The sequence below is a fragment of the Pristiophorus japonicus genome, chromosome 3 (genome assembly GCF_044704955.1).
Source record: "Pristiophorus japonicus isolate sPriJap1 chromosome 3, sPriJap1.hap1, whole genome shotgun sequence".
Classification (NCBI taxonomy): Eukaryota; Metazoa; Chordata; class Chondrichthyes; family Pristiophoridae; genus Pristiophorus; species Pristiophorus japonicus.
The window spans coordinates 160,419,239-160,437,166 of NC_091979.1; the positions used below are offsets into that span (position 1 = coordinate 160,419,239).

At 44.0% G+C, this 17,928-nt stretch overlaps 1 protein-coding gene across 1 annotated transcript in view; it reads right to left on the minus strand.

Moving 5' to 3' along the window:
* LOC139259133 (diacylglycerol kinase beta) overlaps positions 1 to 17,928 on the minus strand; it is an 805,220-nt gene that overhangs the window by 215,905 nt on the left and 571,387 nt on the right. Inside the window, exon 20 of the mRNA XM_070874836.1 lies at positions 17,002 to 17,066. Within this exon, the coding sequence (XP_070730937.1) occupies positions 17,002 to 17,066 (65 nt within the window). The remainder of the gene's footprint in view (positions 1 to 17,001; positions 17,067 to 17,928) is intronic.

Here is a 17,928-nt window from a genome sequence, read left to right on the forward strand (position 1 = left end):
AGAGACCGCGTCGACCCAGCCGTAATGCTGCGCATGATCGGCAATGGCACAACTTCCACTGCAGCACATGCAGACGTGACCCAACATCTCAGTGCAGCAATGGAAGTGCAGCAGTGGAAGTGCAGACTGCTCTCCTGCAGGCTCAGTTTGCTGCCACGCAAGATCAGTCTGCTGTCATGCAGTCTCAGTATGCTGCCACCTAAGCTTAGATTGCTGGTTTTCCGAGTGTGGAAAGGGGCTTGTAGGGTGTCGCAGTAGGCCAACAATCTGTCCTCCAACAGATTGTTCAGAATGCTGAGGCACCGCCCAAAGGGAGGAGCAGTGGTACCGTGGAGCAAGTACCTGCTGTCCTCTCTCAGCATGACAGCATTCTTATTCCCACCACTGCCCTTGATGCTGCCCGTCAGCCAGCAAGCCCAGACTGCTGCCGCCCATGCAGATGTTGTGCAGTCTACAGCTGGGCCTTCTCGGCCCACAGCTGGTCGTGGTCATCCTGCAAGGCCATCTGTTGTCTCTCCCATGGAAAGTCAGCAGCCTTCCACCAGCCATGTTGCAGCCACTGGGTGAGAATACTTAGGAGGACTAGAGTGATTAATTCATATTGTAATGTTAATTGATTACTGATAAATGTATTAATTTGATTAATTTTGTTTATATGTTTGTTTTGTGGTGGCTATCCTTTCAGCTTTGTGCCCAGCAGGACGCTGTGATGTTCTGTGAACAGAGGGATGGTATGATGGGAATGTGGTGTGCAATGTGGACCTGGGATTTCATTCAATCGAATCGGAGTCTGATGACGTGTTCACGAGCCACCTGTCTGGAAGGAGGATTTGCTGTCTTCCTCCTTGTCCTCTGGCTCCTTCTTCTCCTTTCTCCCTCATCCTCCTTCTGAGGCGGTCCCGCACGCGCTGCGCCCTCATGACGGCCAAGTTCTGAAGCATGTGGCAGACCACCATGAAATGGGACTCCCGCTCCGCCGAGTCCTGAGCAGTCAAGGCAGCATCAGTAGCCCGATGGTCTGCTCGATGATGTTCCTGGTGACAGCATGACTCTCATTCTTTGAGTTCTGGGATGGAGTGGTGGGGTTGTGGAGGGGAGCCTTCAGCCAGGTACAGCTTGGTTAGCCCTTGCTCCCGAGCAACCATCCTCAGGTTTAACATGGTGGCTGGAAGACTGCTGGCACGCTGGACTGACATAGGATCAAGGTATCACGAGTGCTGCCACAGTAGTAGACATTGACCTTACAAAGGCCTTTGATACTGTCAACCATGAAGGTCTATGGAGCGCTCTCCTCAGTTTTGGCTGCCCCCAAATGTTCGTCACCATCCTCCGCCAGCTCCACGACGACATGCAAGTCGTGATCCTGACCAACGGATCCATTACAGACCCAATCCCCGTCCAGACCGGGGTCAAACAAGTCTGCGCTATCGTGCCAGCCCTCTTCTCAACCTTCCTCGCTGCCATGCTCCACCTCACACTCAACAAGCTCCCCGCTGGAGTGGAACTAAACTACAGAACCAGTAGGAACCTGTTCAACCTTCGTCGTCTCCAGACTGTTATGTCTTTGGATGCTCTGATAATGACTCCACGAGGCAATGTGTTGTACTTGAACTTAGTCCTTTATTGATAACTCCAGAGTGAGGATCACACCTGGTGACTTGCCTTTTATACTAGGTCAGGCACACCTGTACAGGTAACCTGCAAGTCTCCCACTGCGGTGCCCTCTGGTGGCACACCTTGTAATAGTATAAGCAGTAACCATGTAGGATACATGACATCACTCTCCCCCAAGCCTTTAGTGCAAATTGCCTCTGCATTGACTGTGTTCTGGGCTTAGCTTTATCTGGTTGACCCTTGGCGGGTCGTTTCTATCTTGGGTGAGTGGGTGGTGTTTCGTTGGCAGTAGAGGTGCTGGTGGTTTCTGGTTGTGTGTGTCCCTGACCACTCCATTCTCCACCACCACCCCCCCACATATAGAGTATGCTGGTGGCTCATTACATTCATGTCCCGAAAAAAAAAATTGCATTTATATCATTACATCTGTGGTACAGTTGTGAGGCACGTACATTCGACTGGTGAGATACATTCTTGATACGTACTTGGAATCGGTACAGGTATCAGCACCAGTGCGTGAGGACAAGCTAGTTCCAGAACTGCTGGATGGTGTCCAGGTAGTCTGGTGGTGGCAGTGGGAACCTGGTTGGCTCAAGTTGCCTGCTCTCGGGGCTTTTGCCTTTGCTCCTAGCTTCGGGCAGGTTCACAGATGCCTGTGACCTCCCTGTCCTTTCCTTGCGCCCTGGGTTGCTGCTGTTCCCCGAGGAGCAATTGTCTAGCAGTGCACAGGGAATGCTGACGCGCATGCCTGGGCGTTATTTGGTTTGGAATCCTGGCTGGTCCCAGACCCATTTGGGAGAACCGTTGCGGGTGACCCTTCGTTCACGGGTATGGCCTTGGTGGCGATGGGGTCTGGGGGTTGCGCCTTAGCACAGTTTGCTCTTTCAGACTTGTAGCGGTTGGTACCATCAGGTGCCTAAGAGGTGGAGCCGATCAGGGGCAGGGTATCGATAATGATGCCGTTGACCTCTTGAGATCACTTGCTCTGCAGCTTATATGTGTTGGCTGCTTGTGGCCACACTCCATGGTGCATAACTCTGGTCCCAGGGACGCAGGCTACTACATTGGGTAGCTCACTGGACCTGTGTGCTCCCGATGCGTGTCTGCTTGCTGCATTGACTGAAAGCAGTTGAAATCCTACATCGCACAACATTTCATTACTCATTGTAAATAACCTGTAGCTCTGATCGCAATAGCGTGCCTTTTCTTTGCTTATTGCATGTACACAACTCTGATCAATTACACATTTTACATCTAACTCACAGTTGCTATTACATCGCTTGAGTGTGTGGATCTGTCCCTTTAAGTGTGGTGGGTTACAGGCCTCCTTTATGAGAGTCTTGCTCTCTTTACCCCAATCCTCTTCTCCATTTGGTGCCACGTGTTGCTCCAGCAGCGCTGCACCTCATGGTCTGAATAAGAACGAAGACGTTCTCTATTTGTACCAACACTTCCCGTCACCTCAGGAATTTGAAACAAGTTTAGAGCTGCAGAAAGTTACACAGAGCCAGTCAAACTGAAAAACCATGTCAGCTGCATGTTGTTGTTGATGATCCCTTTAAATAGCACTGCTGGAGGCTCCTTCTTGCTAGTGAACATTTGGTCAGCTAGTCATGATTAACACAAGTTGGTAAGTGGAGTGACAAACATGAAAATGGCAGATCGGGAGTCAAGTGAACGTTGCGCATTCACTGACGTCACGATTTGCTGATTCTAAATATCTCCAGTGAGCATGGGTATTGGCAGTGCTACCGACATGCTGAAAATGGCCGTCATTGCGGCTGCTATTTTTCCCCTCAAAAACGGGCCTTAACCGCCAGCGCTAAACACTTCAATTTCTAGACCACAATTTATACAGTAGGGCCATCCTCTACTGGCTGTCCTACTTTATAGACTGTCTGTTAAAATTATATTTTCCTTTTTTTCTGACAATATTTTCCCCTTCCAGTTCTCTGCTAAATTTGGTGACTTCTTGCTAGGGTATAGTTCCTCGGGCTCCAGTATCTCACCCAAGTGGCCATTATTCATGGGTATGTGTTGACGATAGAGGCTGACAACCAAGCCTGCCTCATCCAACATCCACACATGCACAGTTCCTAAAACTGAGCAACATTTTAATTCATGTCTCTCTGCTAGGGAATGAAGCAATCTTATGATTCCCAAAGGGGCAGGTTTAGATTCAAAGGGTTTTCCCTGGAATAGGATAAACCAACTAAAAGCTTCTGATGGATACCATAAAGCCAACACAGTGCATTAGTGAATAGATTACTGTAAATTAACAGTTTAATTGGCTGAGTGAGTTGATACCAATACATAATAAAAGCCCAGATTTCCTCGAACAAGCTCAACTGCCACAGGGCAGGAGTTATGCACCAATTTAACCTATTTACTAAATGATGAACAATAACATGTTTTCTGTCAGACCAGTGGACACAACGGCACTTAACACATGAGGCACTGCACTGAGTGCTTTAGTCTGTGTAAAATTGTATTGAATGTAAAACCTGTTTGGATATTCACCATAACTGCATCAGTGTACAATGGAGTTGAATCTATGATAAAGGTTGGCTGTCCAATAATCATAAATTCACAGCATAAGCCTTTGAATGGCAGAACAAATTCTTAAGCACAACATAAGATAGCAGAACAAAAATGTAACATTCAATGATCAAAAGAAAGTAGAACAGTAAAAATCTAAAACACAAACTCAATATACTTAATTGTAAACTGTTAACTGAAGCAAAACACAACAAAAATGTTTGCATAAAGTGCTAAAAAAAAACCCAGCTCATCCTGGACCATGCGCTAATTGAATGATCTACTTGGTTCCATGCTGCAACTGGGGCCTTGGCGTTAATACAACATAGAATCTTACAGCACAGACAGAGGCCATTTGGCCCATCGAGTTTGTGCCAGCTCTCTAAAAGAACTATCCAATTAGTCCCACTCTTTTCCCATAGCCCTGCAAATATTTTCCTTTTTAAGTATATATCCCTTTTCCCTTTTCAAAGTTACTATTGAATCTGCTTTCATCATCATTTTAGGCATTGCATTTCAGATCATAACAACTCACTGGATAAAAAAAATTCTCATCTCCCCCACTGGCTTTTTTCCAATGATCTTAAATCTGTGTGCTCTTGTTACCAACCCTCTTGCCAGTGGAAACAGTTTTCCCCTAACTACTCAATCAAAAATTGAAGCAATCTGCTTTCAACCCATGTTTTAATAAACTCTGTGGCCCCGATTCCACAACAGACCTGTTGGATCTTTGATTATGGTCTTAACAATGATTTGATAATTAAAAATAATAAATGTTTCTAATGAGTACTATATTTAACTACAATGTGTAGTATTGGTGAGTCACAATTTTAAATAGCTTCAGTACGTATCAACATATAGAAAGGTTGAGGAACCATGTGTAGCAGTTGAAAGGAAGTCACTCAATTGGCTAAGTAATAAAAATAGCCCACCTATATGGCAGACACGTACAAGTGCCTGAACATGTAAATTGAGAAAGCCTGAGGAAAGATATCCAGCAGCATATTGTATGAAAAGAACTTGCAAGACCTAAGTGGAAGCAACTTATTCTGGATATTGCAGATCCGAACTTGTAGACTAAACATAGTCTGCAAGAAATAATAGATGTCTTTCAGAAGAAATGATTGTATTTGACACTGATCCAAATTACATTTAACTATGTTATATGGTTTGTAGCTGGCACTTTCATTACCGCATTAAGGTGCTTTGAAAAGACTTATGAGGCAATCAAACATAAACAAAATATTTGTGGGTGATCCTGATGACTCAAATTAGTTTATCCATTGATTGGATGGCCCACATAGGCCAGGAAGGTCTGAGATTCGATCCCTGGACTTGGCTGAGTTAGTTGATCTCAAGTAGGCTTTACTGCTCCTGGGTTAGGGATGGAAATATCAGCCAGGTTCCTGCTCTTGTCTACTTCCAGTGACCGCAGCTGGAAGTGTGCACATGTGAACAATGGGTGTGAACAGAGTGCAACCCATTAGAGAATTGCACGCTGACACTTACGGTCAAGACTCACATATGAATAATAGCCACTTGCCAAAGGTACTGAAGGGCAACTGGCTCCTGTGGAACTGTACCCCAGTAACAAGTCGATGGCTACAAGAGAAAAAGGAAGGAAAAAAAAAACCAAATTGCTCAATTAGTTCAGTTTGTTAACTCTGTAGATAGGGCTTTAAACTAATTTGTGTGTGTGTGTGTGTGTGTGTGTGTGTGTGTGGGGGGGGGGGGGGGGGGAGGGAGGGATCATGTGAGTTGGAAATTTAAAAAGTCAAAAGAAAGGAGAAGGCAATAGTGCAGGGTAGCAATGATAACCAGACTGTGACAGGAAGGGACAGAGCGTATAAACATAAGAGTGCATCAGAAAGTGGGATCAAAAATGGTAAAAAGACAAAATTAAAAGCTCTTTATCTGAATACACGCAGCATTTGTAACAAGATAGATGAATTGACGGCACAAATAAAAATAAATGGGTATGATCTGATAGCCATTACAGAGATGTGGTTGCAAGGTGACCAAGGCTGGGAACTGAATATTCAGGTATTTGCCATTTTGCAAGGATAGGCAGAAAGGAAAAGGAGGTGGGATAGCTCTGTTAACAAAGGATGAGATCAGTGTAGTAGTGAGAAATGATATTGGCTCAGAAGATCAAGATGTAGAAGCAGTTTGAGTGGAGATAAGAAAAAATGAAGGGAAGAAGTCACTGGTGGGAGTGGTCTAACAGTAGCTACACAGTGGCACAGAGTATAAATCAAGAAATAATGGAGGCTTGTAAGAAAGGTATGACAATAATCATTTTAATCTTCATATTGATTGGACAAATCAAATTGGCAAAGGTAACCTTGAGGAAGAGTTCATAGAGTGTATTCGGGATGCTTTCTTAGAACAATATGTTGTGGAACCAAGCAGGGAGCAGGCTATCTTAGATCTGGTAAGGTGTAATGAGACAGGATTAATTAATGATCTCATAGTAAAGGATCTGCTTGGAAAGAGTGATCATAGCATGGTAGAATTTGAAATTTAGTTTGAGGGGGAGAACACTAGGTCTCAAACTAGTGTCCTAAACTTAAACAAAAGCAATTATAAAGGTATGAAGGCAGAGTTGGCTGGGAAAATAGATTAAAGGTAAGACGGTAGATGAGCAGTGGCGGACATTTAAGGGGATATTTCATAACTCTCAGCAAAGATATATTCCAGTGAGAAAGAAAGACTCCAAGAGAAGGATGAACCATCCATGGATAACTAAGGAAGTAAAGGATGGTATCAAATTGAAAACAAAGGCATACAATGTTGCAAAGATTAGTGAAAGGCCAGAGGATTGGGAAATTTTTAGAAACCAGAAAGGACGGCTACAAAAATAATAAAGAGAGAGAGGATAGCTTATGAGAGTAAATTAGCAAGAAATATAAAAACAAAAAGTAAGAACTTCTACAGATATATAAAAAGAGAGTAGCTAAAGTAAACGTTGGTCATTTAGAGGATGAGACTGGGGAATTAATAATGGGAAACAGGGAAATGGCAGAGACTTTGAAACAAATATTTTGTATCAGTCTTCATGGTAGAAGACATTAAAAGCATCCCAATAATTGATAATCAAGGGGCAATTGGGAGGAGGGAACTATCACTATCACTAATGAAGTAGTACTTGGTAAAATAATGGAACTAAAGGCAGACAAGTCCCCTGAATCGAGAGTTCATCCCTGCGCCTGTGAAATGGTTTAAATTCCTCGGGGCATGCCCCGTACGTGGCTGCCCAGTCCCCATTCAGGACGGATTTCTTGACTAAAGACAGTAGCGGGTCTCTATTTGTCCAGACTTTGATCTGACGGACTGTCACGGGTGAGCCTTCGCTTTCGAAAGCTTCAACAGCCATGACCATCTCAGCAGCATGTTCAGTTGCCCCCTCGGTGGTGGCTAGCGGGAGCCTGCTGAGTGCATCGGCGCAGTTTTCAGTGCGCTGTCTGTGCCGAATTGTATAGTCATAGGCGGCTAACTTGAGTGCCCAACTCTGTATGCGGGCCGACGCACTTGCATTTATGGCCTTGTTGTCGGCCAAAAGGGACGTTAGGGGTTTGTGATCTGTCTCCAGCTCAAATTTCCTGCCAAACAGGTACTGGTGCATTTTTTTTTATTGCATATACACATGCAAGCGCTTTCTTTTCTACTATCCCGTAGCCCCTTGCTGCCAAGGACAGACTTCTGGAGGCATAAGCTACTGGCTGTAACTGACCCTTGGTATTAACATGCTGCAACACACACCCGACCCCATAGGACGACGCATCGCATGTTAAAACAAGTTTTTTACATGGGTCATATAGCGTTAACAGATTGTTGGAGCATAACAAATTGCATGCTCTATCAAAAGCTCTTTCCTGGGTGTCCCCCCCAGACCCATTCGCGACCTTTGTGCAGGAGCACGTGTAGCGGCTCTAACAGCTTGCTCAATTTGGGAAGAAAGTTACCAAAATAGTTTAGGAGCCCCAGGAACGAACGCAGCTCGTGTTACGGGGTCTGGGTGCTCTCTGGATCGCTTCTGTTTTGGAGGCGGTAGGTCTGATCCCGTCTGCTGCTACCCTCATCCCCAGGAATTCTACCTCTGGAGCTAGGAAGACGCACTTCGCCTTTTTCAGTTGCAGACCTACCCGGTCCAGTCTGCGCAGCACCTCCTCCAGGTTGTGGAGGTGTTCTTCAGTATTGCGACCTGTGATGAGGATGTCGTTTTGAAAAACCACCGTCCTTGGAATCGACTTGAGGAGACGTTCCATGCTTCGTTGAAAGATCGTGGCGGCCAAGCGAATCCCGAATGGACATCTGTTGTACTCAAAAAACCCTTGTGTGTTGTGATGGTGGTCAGCTTCTTTGACTCACTCGCCAGCTCCTGGGTCATGTAAGCTGAGGTCAGGTCCAATTTTGAAAAAAGTTTCCCACCGGATAGCGTCACAAAGAGTTCCGCCACTCTCGGTAGCGGGTACTGGTCTTGGAGTGACACCCGATTGATGGTGGCCTTGTAATCACCACATATCCCGACCAACCCATCCACCTCGAGCACCGGCACAATCGGGCTCGCCCAATCACTGAATTCAACTGGCAAGATGATGCCTTCCCTCAGCAGGCGGTCCAATTCGCCTTCTATCTTTTCCCGCATCACGTACGGCACCGCTCTGGCCTTGTGGTGTACTGGCCTGGCGTCCGGGTTTATGTGAATCACTACCTTGGTCCCCATGAAAGTGCCAATGCCGGGTTGAAATAGTGAGTCAAATTTGTCCAGGACATGTGAGCATGATATTCACTCCACAGAAGAAATTGCATTGACATCGCCCCATTTCCAGTTCATGACAGCAAGTCAACTCCTCCCCCGTAGTGCGGGACCGTCCCCCGGGACAATCCAGAGTGGCAACCTGTTCTCCGAATCTTTGTGGGTCACGACTACCGTGGCACTGCCTAGCACCGGTATGATCTCCTTTGTATATGTCCGTAGCTGTACGTCAATCGGCAATAATTTTGGCTTCCTGGCCTTGGATGCCCACAACTTGTCGAACTGTTTGATACTCATCAGGCTGTTCCCCGTGTCTAGCTCCATTGATACTGGGATGCCATTGAGGAGCACTTTCATAATTATCTGTGGCGTCCTGGTGTATGAACTGTATATGTCCTCCACATGAACTCGCTGAATTTCAGCTTCCAGCGAGTTCCCTCAGTGTCCATTTGGCCTCGTAGGGCTTACATTGGGCCCGTCCTCCTCGTACATCAACCTGGCTGCAGGCTTCCTGCACATACGTGTCAAGTGACCGCTGACGTTGCAGTTTCTGCAGGTATATTACTGATACCTGCAAGCTCTGGCTGTGTGTTTGCCTCCAACATGAGCCGTTGTTGGGAACAAAAGATTCATTACCAGTCAATCGTCTCTGACTGTCTCTGTAACTGTCCTTAAACGCACCATTGACAGATGTTGATGGCCCCATTACTGGCCGCATTGTCCCTTGCGATGGCATGAATCGCCGTTCAGCTCGCCATTGTCTCTGTTGAATTCCCCCTTTGGGTTCGGCTACATGCTCGGGCATGTCCGATTGCCCATCTGCCTGGAGAACTGTGTGCCGCGTTAACATTGTTGACTCCCTGTCCATTTGCTGCATTCAAACCAAGATTTTTGTCAAACATCATTCTAGTCTCTTCCTCCCCTGAGATAAATGGCTGGGCCATCAAAGCCGCTGTTTGCAGGGTCAAGTCTTTGGTCTCAATCAGTTTCCTGAAAATCCCAGCGTGCCCGATGCCCTCAATGAAAAAGTCTCGCAGCATCTCCGCTCTGCATGCATCTGGGAACTTACATAGGCTCGCCAGTCGCCGGAGGTCTGCCACGAAGTCTGGAACGCTTTGCCCTTCTCGCCGCCGGTGCATGTAAAACCGGTGTCTCACCATGTGCATGCTGCTCGCTGGTTTAAAGTGTTCTCCAATCAACTTACTGAGCTCTTCGAACGTCTTGTCCGCCGGCTTCTCTGGCGCTTGAAGGTCCTTCATCAGGGAGTACGTCCTGGATCCACAAACCGTCAGGAGATGAGCCCTGCGTTTGTCTGCCGAATCCTGTCCCAGCCATTCCTTAGTGATGAAACTTTGCTGCAGTCTCTCAATAATATCGTCCCAATCATCACCAACACAGTACCTCTCGTCTGTGCTGCTCGTGGCCATGCTCGCGTGGTTTAAATCCCAGTTTCTCGTCGCCAATAATATGTCCTTACTATACAGTACAAATGCACATGAGGCTCATACTAGAGAGAAGGTCACTCTGTGACCAGTCACCTTTACAGTAACTGAAGTCATGAAGGTGGGTGGAGCTTCCCCTTTGATACCTCAAAGTCCTGGTTAGGAGTGTCTCCCACAAGTTCACCACCTAGTGGTCAGTGTTCTCACGGTGTACAACTTAGGTCAGTTTATACATAGATTACAATGACAGTAGAATACATGAAAGTATGACTCCAGCCAGTGGAGAGTTTTCCCCCCGATTCCAATTGACTTCCCTTTTACTGGGGCTCTTTGATGCCACACTCAATCAAATGCTGCTTTGATGTCAAGGACAGTCACTCTCACCTCACCTCTGCAGTTCAGCTCTCTCATCCATGTTTGGAGCAAAGCTGTAATGAGGTTTAGAGCCAAGTGGTCCTGGCGGAACATAAAATGAGCATCAGTGAGCAGTTTATTGGTGTCGCTTGATAGCACTGTCAACGACACCTTCCATCACTTTGCTGATGATTGAGAGTAGACTGATGGGGCGGTAATTGGCCGGATTGGATTTGTCCTGCTTTTTGTGGACAGGACATACCTGGGCAGTTTCCACATTGTCAGATCGATACCAATGTTGCAGCTCTACTGGAACAACTTGCCTAAGAGTGCGGCTGGTACTGAAGCACAAGTCTTCAGCACGACAATCGTGATGTTGTCGGGGCCCATAGCCTTTGCTATATCCAGTATACTCAGCCGTTTCCTGATATCACGTGGAGTGAATCGAATTGGCTGATGACTGGCTTCAGTGATAGTGGGAACCTCAGGAGGCGGCCGAAATAGATCATCCTCTCAGCACTTCTGGCTGAAGATTGCTGTAAACGCTTCAGCCTTGTCTTGTGCACTCATATGTTGGTCTCCGCCATCATTGATGAAGGGGATATTCATGGAGCCTCCTCCTTCTGTTAATTGTTTAATGGTCCATCACCATTCACGACTACATGCGACAGGATTGCAGAGCTTTGATAAGATCCATGGATTGTGGGATCGCTTAGCCCTGTCTATAGCATGCTGCTTCTGCTTTTTAGCATGCATGTATTTCTGTGCTGCAGCTTCCTCAGGTTGGCACCTCATTTTTAGGTATGCCTGGTGCTGCTCCTGGCATGCTCTCCTACACCCCTCATTGAACCAGGATTGGCCCCCTGGCTTGATGGTAATGGTGGAGTGAGGGATATGCCTGGCCATGAGACTGCAGATTGTGGTGGAGTACAATTCTGCTGATGGTCTACAGCCCTCATGGATGCCCAGTTTTGAGCTGCAAGATCTGTTCTGAATCTATCCCATTTAATACAGTGGTAGTGCCACACAACACGTTCGAGATTGTTCTCAGTTTGAAGACGGGACGTCGTCTCCACAATGACTGTGCGGTAGCCACTGCTACCAATGCTGTCCTTTAAGACGCTCCTTAAAACCTCTCTCTTTGACCAAGCTTTTGGTCATCTGCCGTAATTTCTTCTGTGGCTCGGTGTCAAATTTTTGTCTTATAACACTCCTGTGATGCACTTTGGAACGTTTTACTATGTTAGAGGTGCTATATAAATACAAGTTGTTGTTGTTGTTGAATTACAATGAAAAGTGTGGCAGAAATCAAAAATTTTCAACCAATTAGATTTTGACTCTCATTGGTCAAAATGTCATAACAAACGTTACACATTACAGAAGAGCTCATTTTTATTATCTAGTAATCTAATTATTTTAAAGTTCCAATATTGCCATGAGTTTCTTAATTGCAAGTATGATAACAAACATTTGCAATGTGAAGCACTTGTTACTTTTTGTGCAGTCTGTTTAGTAACTGTTGTAGTAACAGAGATTTTGTAATTAATATGGATGCCGGCAATTTCAATAGCGGGGAGTTCAGCAGGAACCTCAAGATCTTTTGTTGAAGCTTTGCTCATGATGATTTTTAGTTGAAAATGTCGGGAGACTCAATCTGGCTGCTGCAGTAACTGCTATTACTGTACTCAACAGGATATTACATTCCTAATGGCTGCTGGCAGAAATGCTAACATATACAAACCTCAACTCCATTGGTTCTTTTAGGCTCCTGTATTTCTCAAATACTTACAAATTACTTTATTTTGTTGGACTTTTCTTCCCTCCATTTCATCTATTTTGAAAAATGTAAGTTCTTCATTCAAAACTACAAAATCCAAACTACATGTATTTAAAATTAATACACTTAACATCCCTTCAATATCAATTTCATTCCAATTCAATTTAAGTTTTAAACTGGGTATTTCTGACAATAGGACAAGGTCAAATTGTGTGTTGAATAAAATTACATGAAATACTGAAATAAACCCCCCCCCCCGCCACAGAAATCTAAAATTGAAAACAGGAAAGAGACATAGAAAAAAACATAGAGACACACATGTACAGCAGATCAGAGAGTGAAGGTATGCTAACTGATTGAGTGTAACCTTTCTCCAGGTCCTTCAGGAGTTTTGATGAATGATCAAACCTTAAGTGTTAACATATCTTTTGCTCCCAGATGCTCGTTGACTCACTGTGCAGTTCCAACATTTTCTGTTTGATTTAAAATGACATGGAAATGTAGTAGTTTTCTGTGTGGTAATGGCAATGAACACACAGAAAATTCACCCTCTGCTTATTCATTGGTAAAGTTTTGCTAAAAATGCAATAAAAAGCCCTCAAGGGTGGATATCTGTAGCTCCTCTGGATATTTTACCCAGCAGTTAAAGAAACTGTGACATCATCCAAACACAAAAGGTGGCAAAAGATTTGTCTCAAGTAAGAAATGTCACTCCGAGCAGCTGGAAAACATCGCTTTTTCTCTTGTGTAGATGAAATGATAACATTTGGAGAAAATAGCTAAATACTCAAGGAGGATTCTGTACATCAAGCAGAAATGAGTTGCGGCCTGATCCTTTTTAATGACATAATTTTCAAATCTCAAAAATAAAACCCACAGTATTTTTCTTGTCATGTTACACAGCTAAGTTGCTAAAAAAAAAACAACTAAATCTCTATTCTAAGAACATCTCTTTGAATGGAAAACCATATTTCACGACGAAACACTATATCGTCTGGAATTTAATTAAAGTAGCCCAGAAAACTGAATTGCTTTGATATTGTACAGAAGTGGGAAATCCCCAGCTGCAGGTTTTTGAAGCAGGAATTTGAAAGTCGTTTTGATCTGCTGTATAGACCTTGGAGTTGCCCATACTTGAGCAGTCTTGATCTATCCAAATAGAACAATCAACAGAATTTGTGTCAGGCTCCTGCATGACTCGAATATGCAGGTGCACCATTTTCCAACATATTCCTTAGTTCAATCAAAACAATGAAAGAAAGCAACAATAACCAAATAGTTACCAAATTAACCACTAGATGTAAAAAACTAAAGTAGTCCAGCTTTGTATTATTAATACATCTGCTGAGTTCTGCAGATAAAAACATCACACTGTTCTGATCTGCTGCCACTTTTGGAGTGACCTAGCAGGAAACCTCTACTATAGGTTAGCATTAAGTAATGTAATACTTAATACATAGCTGGAACTGAGGTATTGCAATTATACTTCTTTACCAGTTAAAAGTATGGATCATCTCACCATGTTTGACAAATAATACTACACTGTCGCAGGTAGCTGAGGTGAAGCAGGTTTGTTTAAAGGTGAACCCACAGAATGAAACCATAGATATAGGGGGTGAAGTTCCGTTGCATCCCATTTGGGGGCGGTAACATCCGTGAGGCGGGACATTTTGCACCAGGCGCAGAAGTCCTGCCCCGCTAGCTAAATTCAGGTTACCGCCACCGAAAGGAAGTGGAGTGCAAAATAACGCGTTCCACTTCCTTTCTGGGGCAGTAGTAGGGCAGACGGGTTGGGAGCGGGGCGCAGTGCTACACACTGGACCGTGTTAGCGCTGCCACGTAGGAGGGTCTCTTCCCTTCATTAAAGGGAAGGGTCCAAGCTGCAAGCTCGGGAGGGATGAAACTGGCCACCATGGAGCGGGGGCTCAAGTAGATTGCCAGGCTGACTGAATGTAGCACGGACCCCGCAGTCAAAGTGCCAAGGAGACGCTCAATGAAATCGGTTCAAAAAAAATTTCAAAGGTTCCCCTCTTTAACTTGCGAGCGGCTGGCCGCCCTGTACACAGCCCCTGAAGCTGTCACTGGCATAGCTTGGCGCTGGTTCAGGAGGCGATACTCAATTTAGGGTCTGGGGCGCTGCCCACAGTGATGACGTCGTCATTGCCAGCGAAGCGGGGCGCTGCGGGTTACTGCCGTCGCTAAACTCCTGCGGCGAAAAGTCGTTTGTGCCCCGTTGGCACTAATGGCAGGCGCAAATGACCCGAATTTCTAGGCCATTGTCTTTTAATGAGCCTGTCATGAATTCTCCAATCCATCACAGGTGGAACAGTTATTGTACTCAATCATAGTGTTGGACATTACTGCAACTTATTTTTCCAGTTCTCTGCCATTTATCATGAGAATATGCACCCAACTGACGCAGAGCACACTGTTATAACTGGTGATACATGGGAATGTAATTGATTGACATCCCATTATATTAGAGTTATTCAAAATATCCTCAAAAGAGGTCTTACTTATTTCCATTGAGTTTACACTCAGTAAATCAGAACCCCTTTCCTCTTCTTTCCTTCAATTTTCTCCTTCCCTGAAGATGCCGTCACCTTGCTGCAGTACAGTTTCAAGGCTGCCATCCTGTCTCTTATATAGGTAAGTATTCTTCACCTGTGAGCACAGCCATTAAGTGCAGGCAGAAACCACACCTGAACCTGACCCTCTCCTCACTCAATATCCTAACACAGGCATTCCCAGGAACGGTTGCTGGATAGTGATCACGATCAGGAATCTGGGTCGATTTATTCCTCCCGCACCCAGAGGTGAAAACACTCTCTTTTCAAGCACTGGGACACAAAATATCAAATAAGTAAAAGGCCAAATCAATACAATAATCACTGTAATAATGTTCCCAAATAAAGAAAACTCACATGGATAAGATGGGGATATGGAATCCATTTTGTCTTCCAGATATGATTTGTTGGCATCAGAAGCCAACTGGAAGGATACGGAGTTAAATTATCAAAATACAGTTACTGAAGTCTAACTGTTCAGCCATAACAGTTACTAATATTAGTGGGAAAATCCTTAATGCATTTGTATTACATTCCTTTGTCTATTATTTTAGAGAAAGCATTTACCCAGGAGTCTCCAAAGTAAGGCCTGTCGGTCTGATGTGGCCCAGGTAATCTGGCTCACAAACCCCAGATTTCCACTTTTATTTCTTACAAGCTAGTTTGTTCTGTTTGAACTTTGTGGGCTTAGAGTTTTTGGAAAGGGCCAACATCTGTGAAACTTGAGATATAAACAAATTAATGGGTGCATTGATTTCAACTTGATGTGTGGCCCACATACCTCCATGGTATGCACCGAAGCAGCTCTCAAAGATACACAGGTTAGGCATTAGTGCACTAATAATAAATCTGATAATAGAGGCATTGTGACAGACTTGAAATCTGATAACTGACACGAAGGCATATCTGAAAATTGTTGAAGGGGCTCCAGCTGTGAGTGCATTAGTTAAAGACACAACGGTATCCTATTAGGGTTCATTGATTAGTTCTTGTCTTGAAAAAGTGGCACAGGAATGTCAAGCCTCAAGCATTTGTCTGCTAATATGGCCAACAGTAACATCTAGTTATAGAATCCTAGAATGATACAGCACAGAAGGAGCCATTTCGCCCATTGTGCCTATGCCAGCTCTTTGGTAGAGCTATCCAATTAATCCTACTCCCCTGCTCTTTCCCTGAAGCCCTGTATTTTTTTTCCCTTCAAGAATTTATCTAATTCTCTTTTGAATGTTACTATTGAATCTGCTTCCAATCAATCTTACAGGTAGAGAGGTAGAGCATTGCAATATAGTATTATATTCAAATACTATTTTCTTCTGATCAAAAGTAGTCCAAGAATGACCTCTAGCAGGTTCAATTAAGAAAACATAAACCAATAAAAAAAGATCAGTTCATTCATTGTTTGCTAAACTTTGATTTGTACATTAATTTGCGTTAGTTAGGCAGCAGAACGTTCAAACAGATCTATGCTTTACTGCTCTGTAAGGAATGAAAATGCCACAATGTCTGTTGTAGTCACTTTGCCACTAAAATAAACAATTTCACGACAGAGATGTTAAAATCAGACAGAATAAAAGTTCATGAAGATTAATCATCTCCAACTAGCTGTTCTCTGTACTCAATACAATGCCCTCAGAAAAACTCTTCACTACATCACCAATTGGTCTTTCATTTAAGACCTTGTTATTTCCACTTTTATCATATACCAGAATACATGATTGCATTAAAAGTTCTTAAAACCATATGTAAACCAAGCAAACAATGAACAGAAATGAAAAATATATGTACTTAATCAATATTTCTGCAGAGTCAGTTATGAATTGGAACGAACAAAAACTGTCCCAATTTTCAATGTGCAATTGTATTACTTGAATTATATCATGATAGTGTGACTGCGTGGCTGGGTAGCTCTTCGAGGAAAGAAGAAAAAAAAGAGGGAAAGCAGACTCTTACCTGCTGTTGAATTTTTCAGGATGCTTTTCTCTCATTACGTGAAATCTGTGAGCAATTGATGCATCCTAAACAAACATATTAAAAAAAAATCATATTATAAAGGAAACAAAGACAAATGAACAATAATCAGTACAATCTAACTGGATATATAATTAGGTTGTGTCGATTACAGAGGCGTCATTTTAATATATTTTATTCATTTTGGTACCAGTTATGCATTTCACTGATTTTTAAAAATTAATTAGTAGATCTCTAGTGACATTACTCACAATGAGTCAGAGGATGTGATGTTATAATAAGGATGTTTAAGCCATCCTTGGGACAACATTAGGGCCACTCAACTATGGTGGCTAAGTAAGTCAAATTATTTTTTTAATGTATTCTGCGATTTTTACTGCTGCTTTGGGGATTGATTTTTGCAACTTTGTTCATTATTCAGTGAAAACTGAAAATGAGTGTTCTTTATAGATTAAGGGGTCGAAATTGGGTTTTGTACGCCGCCCGTTACCACTGGCGGGAGGTGGCAAAGCGTACCGTCGTCAGTAAGCAGCGTCGACGGCTCGACCGAAATTGAGTCGACTCTTTGGCAGAAGCGCCAAGAGGCAACCCTGCGCTGGCTAATGCCACCCGCATGGTGACGTCATTCAGAGTACAATGCCTCTGTCGCGATATTTGCTTTGTACGACTGCCAGTTTATCTGTTTATTTATTTCTGCATGTTTTCATTAGTTTTAAGAATGGGGAAGTGTGTGCGTGGATTGGAGAAGTTTTAGTTCTTTTTTCCCCCATTTTTTAGGATGGCGGCAGCCTCACGTCGGGAACTTCAGTCGGCCTCCTGAGCTCCCGCCCGAGGATGTGTATGCAATGCCACTTTTTAGCGCTGCTCTCTCATCTTTGGCGGTAAAAACTAAATTTAGGACTTTGAGGC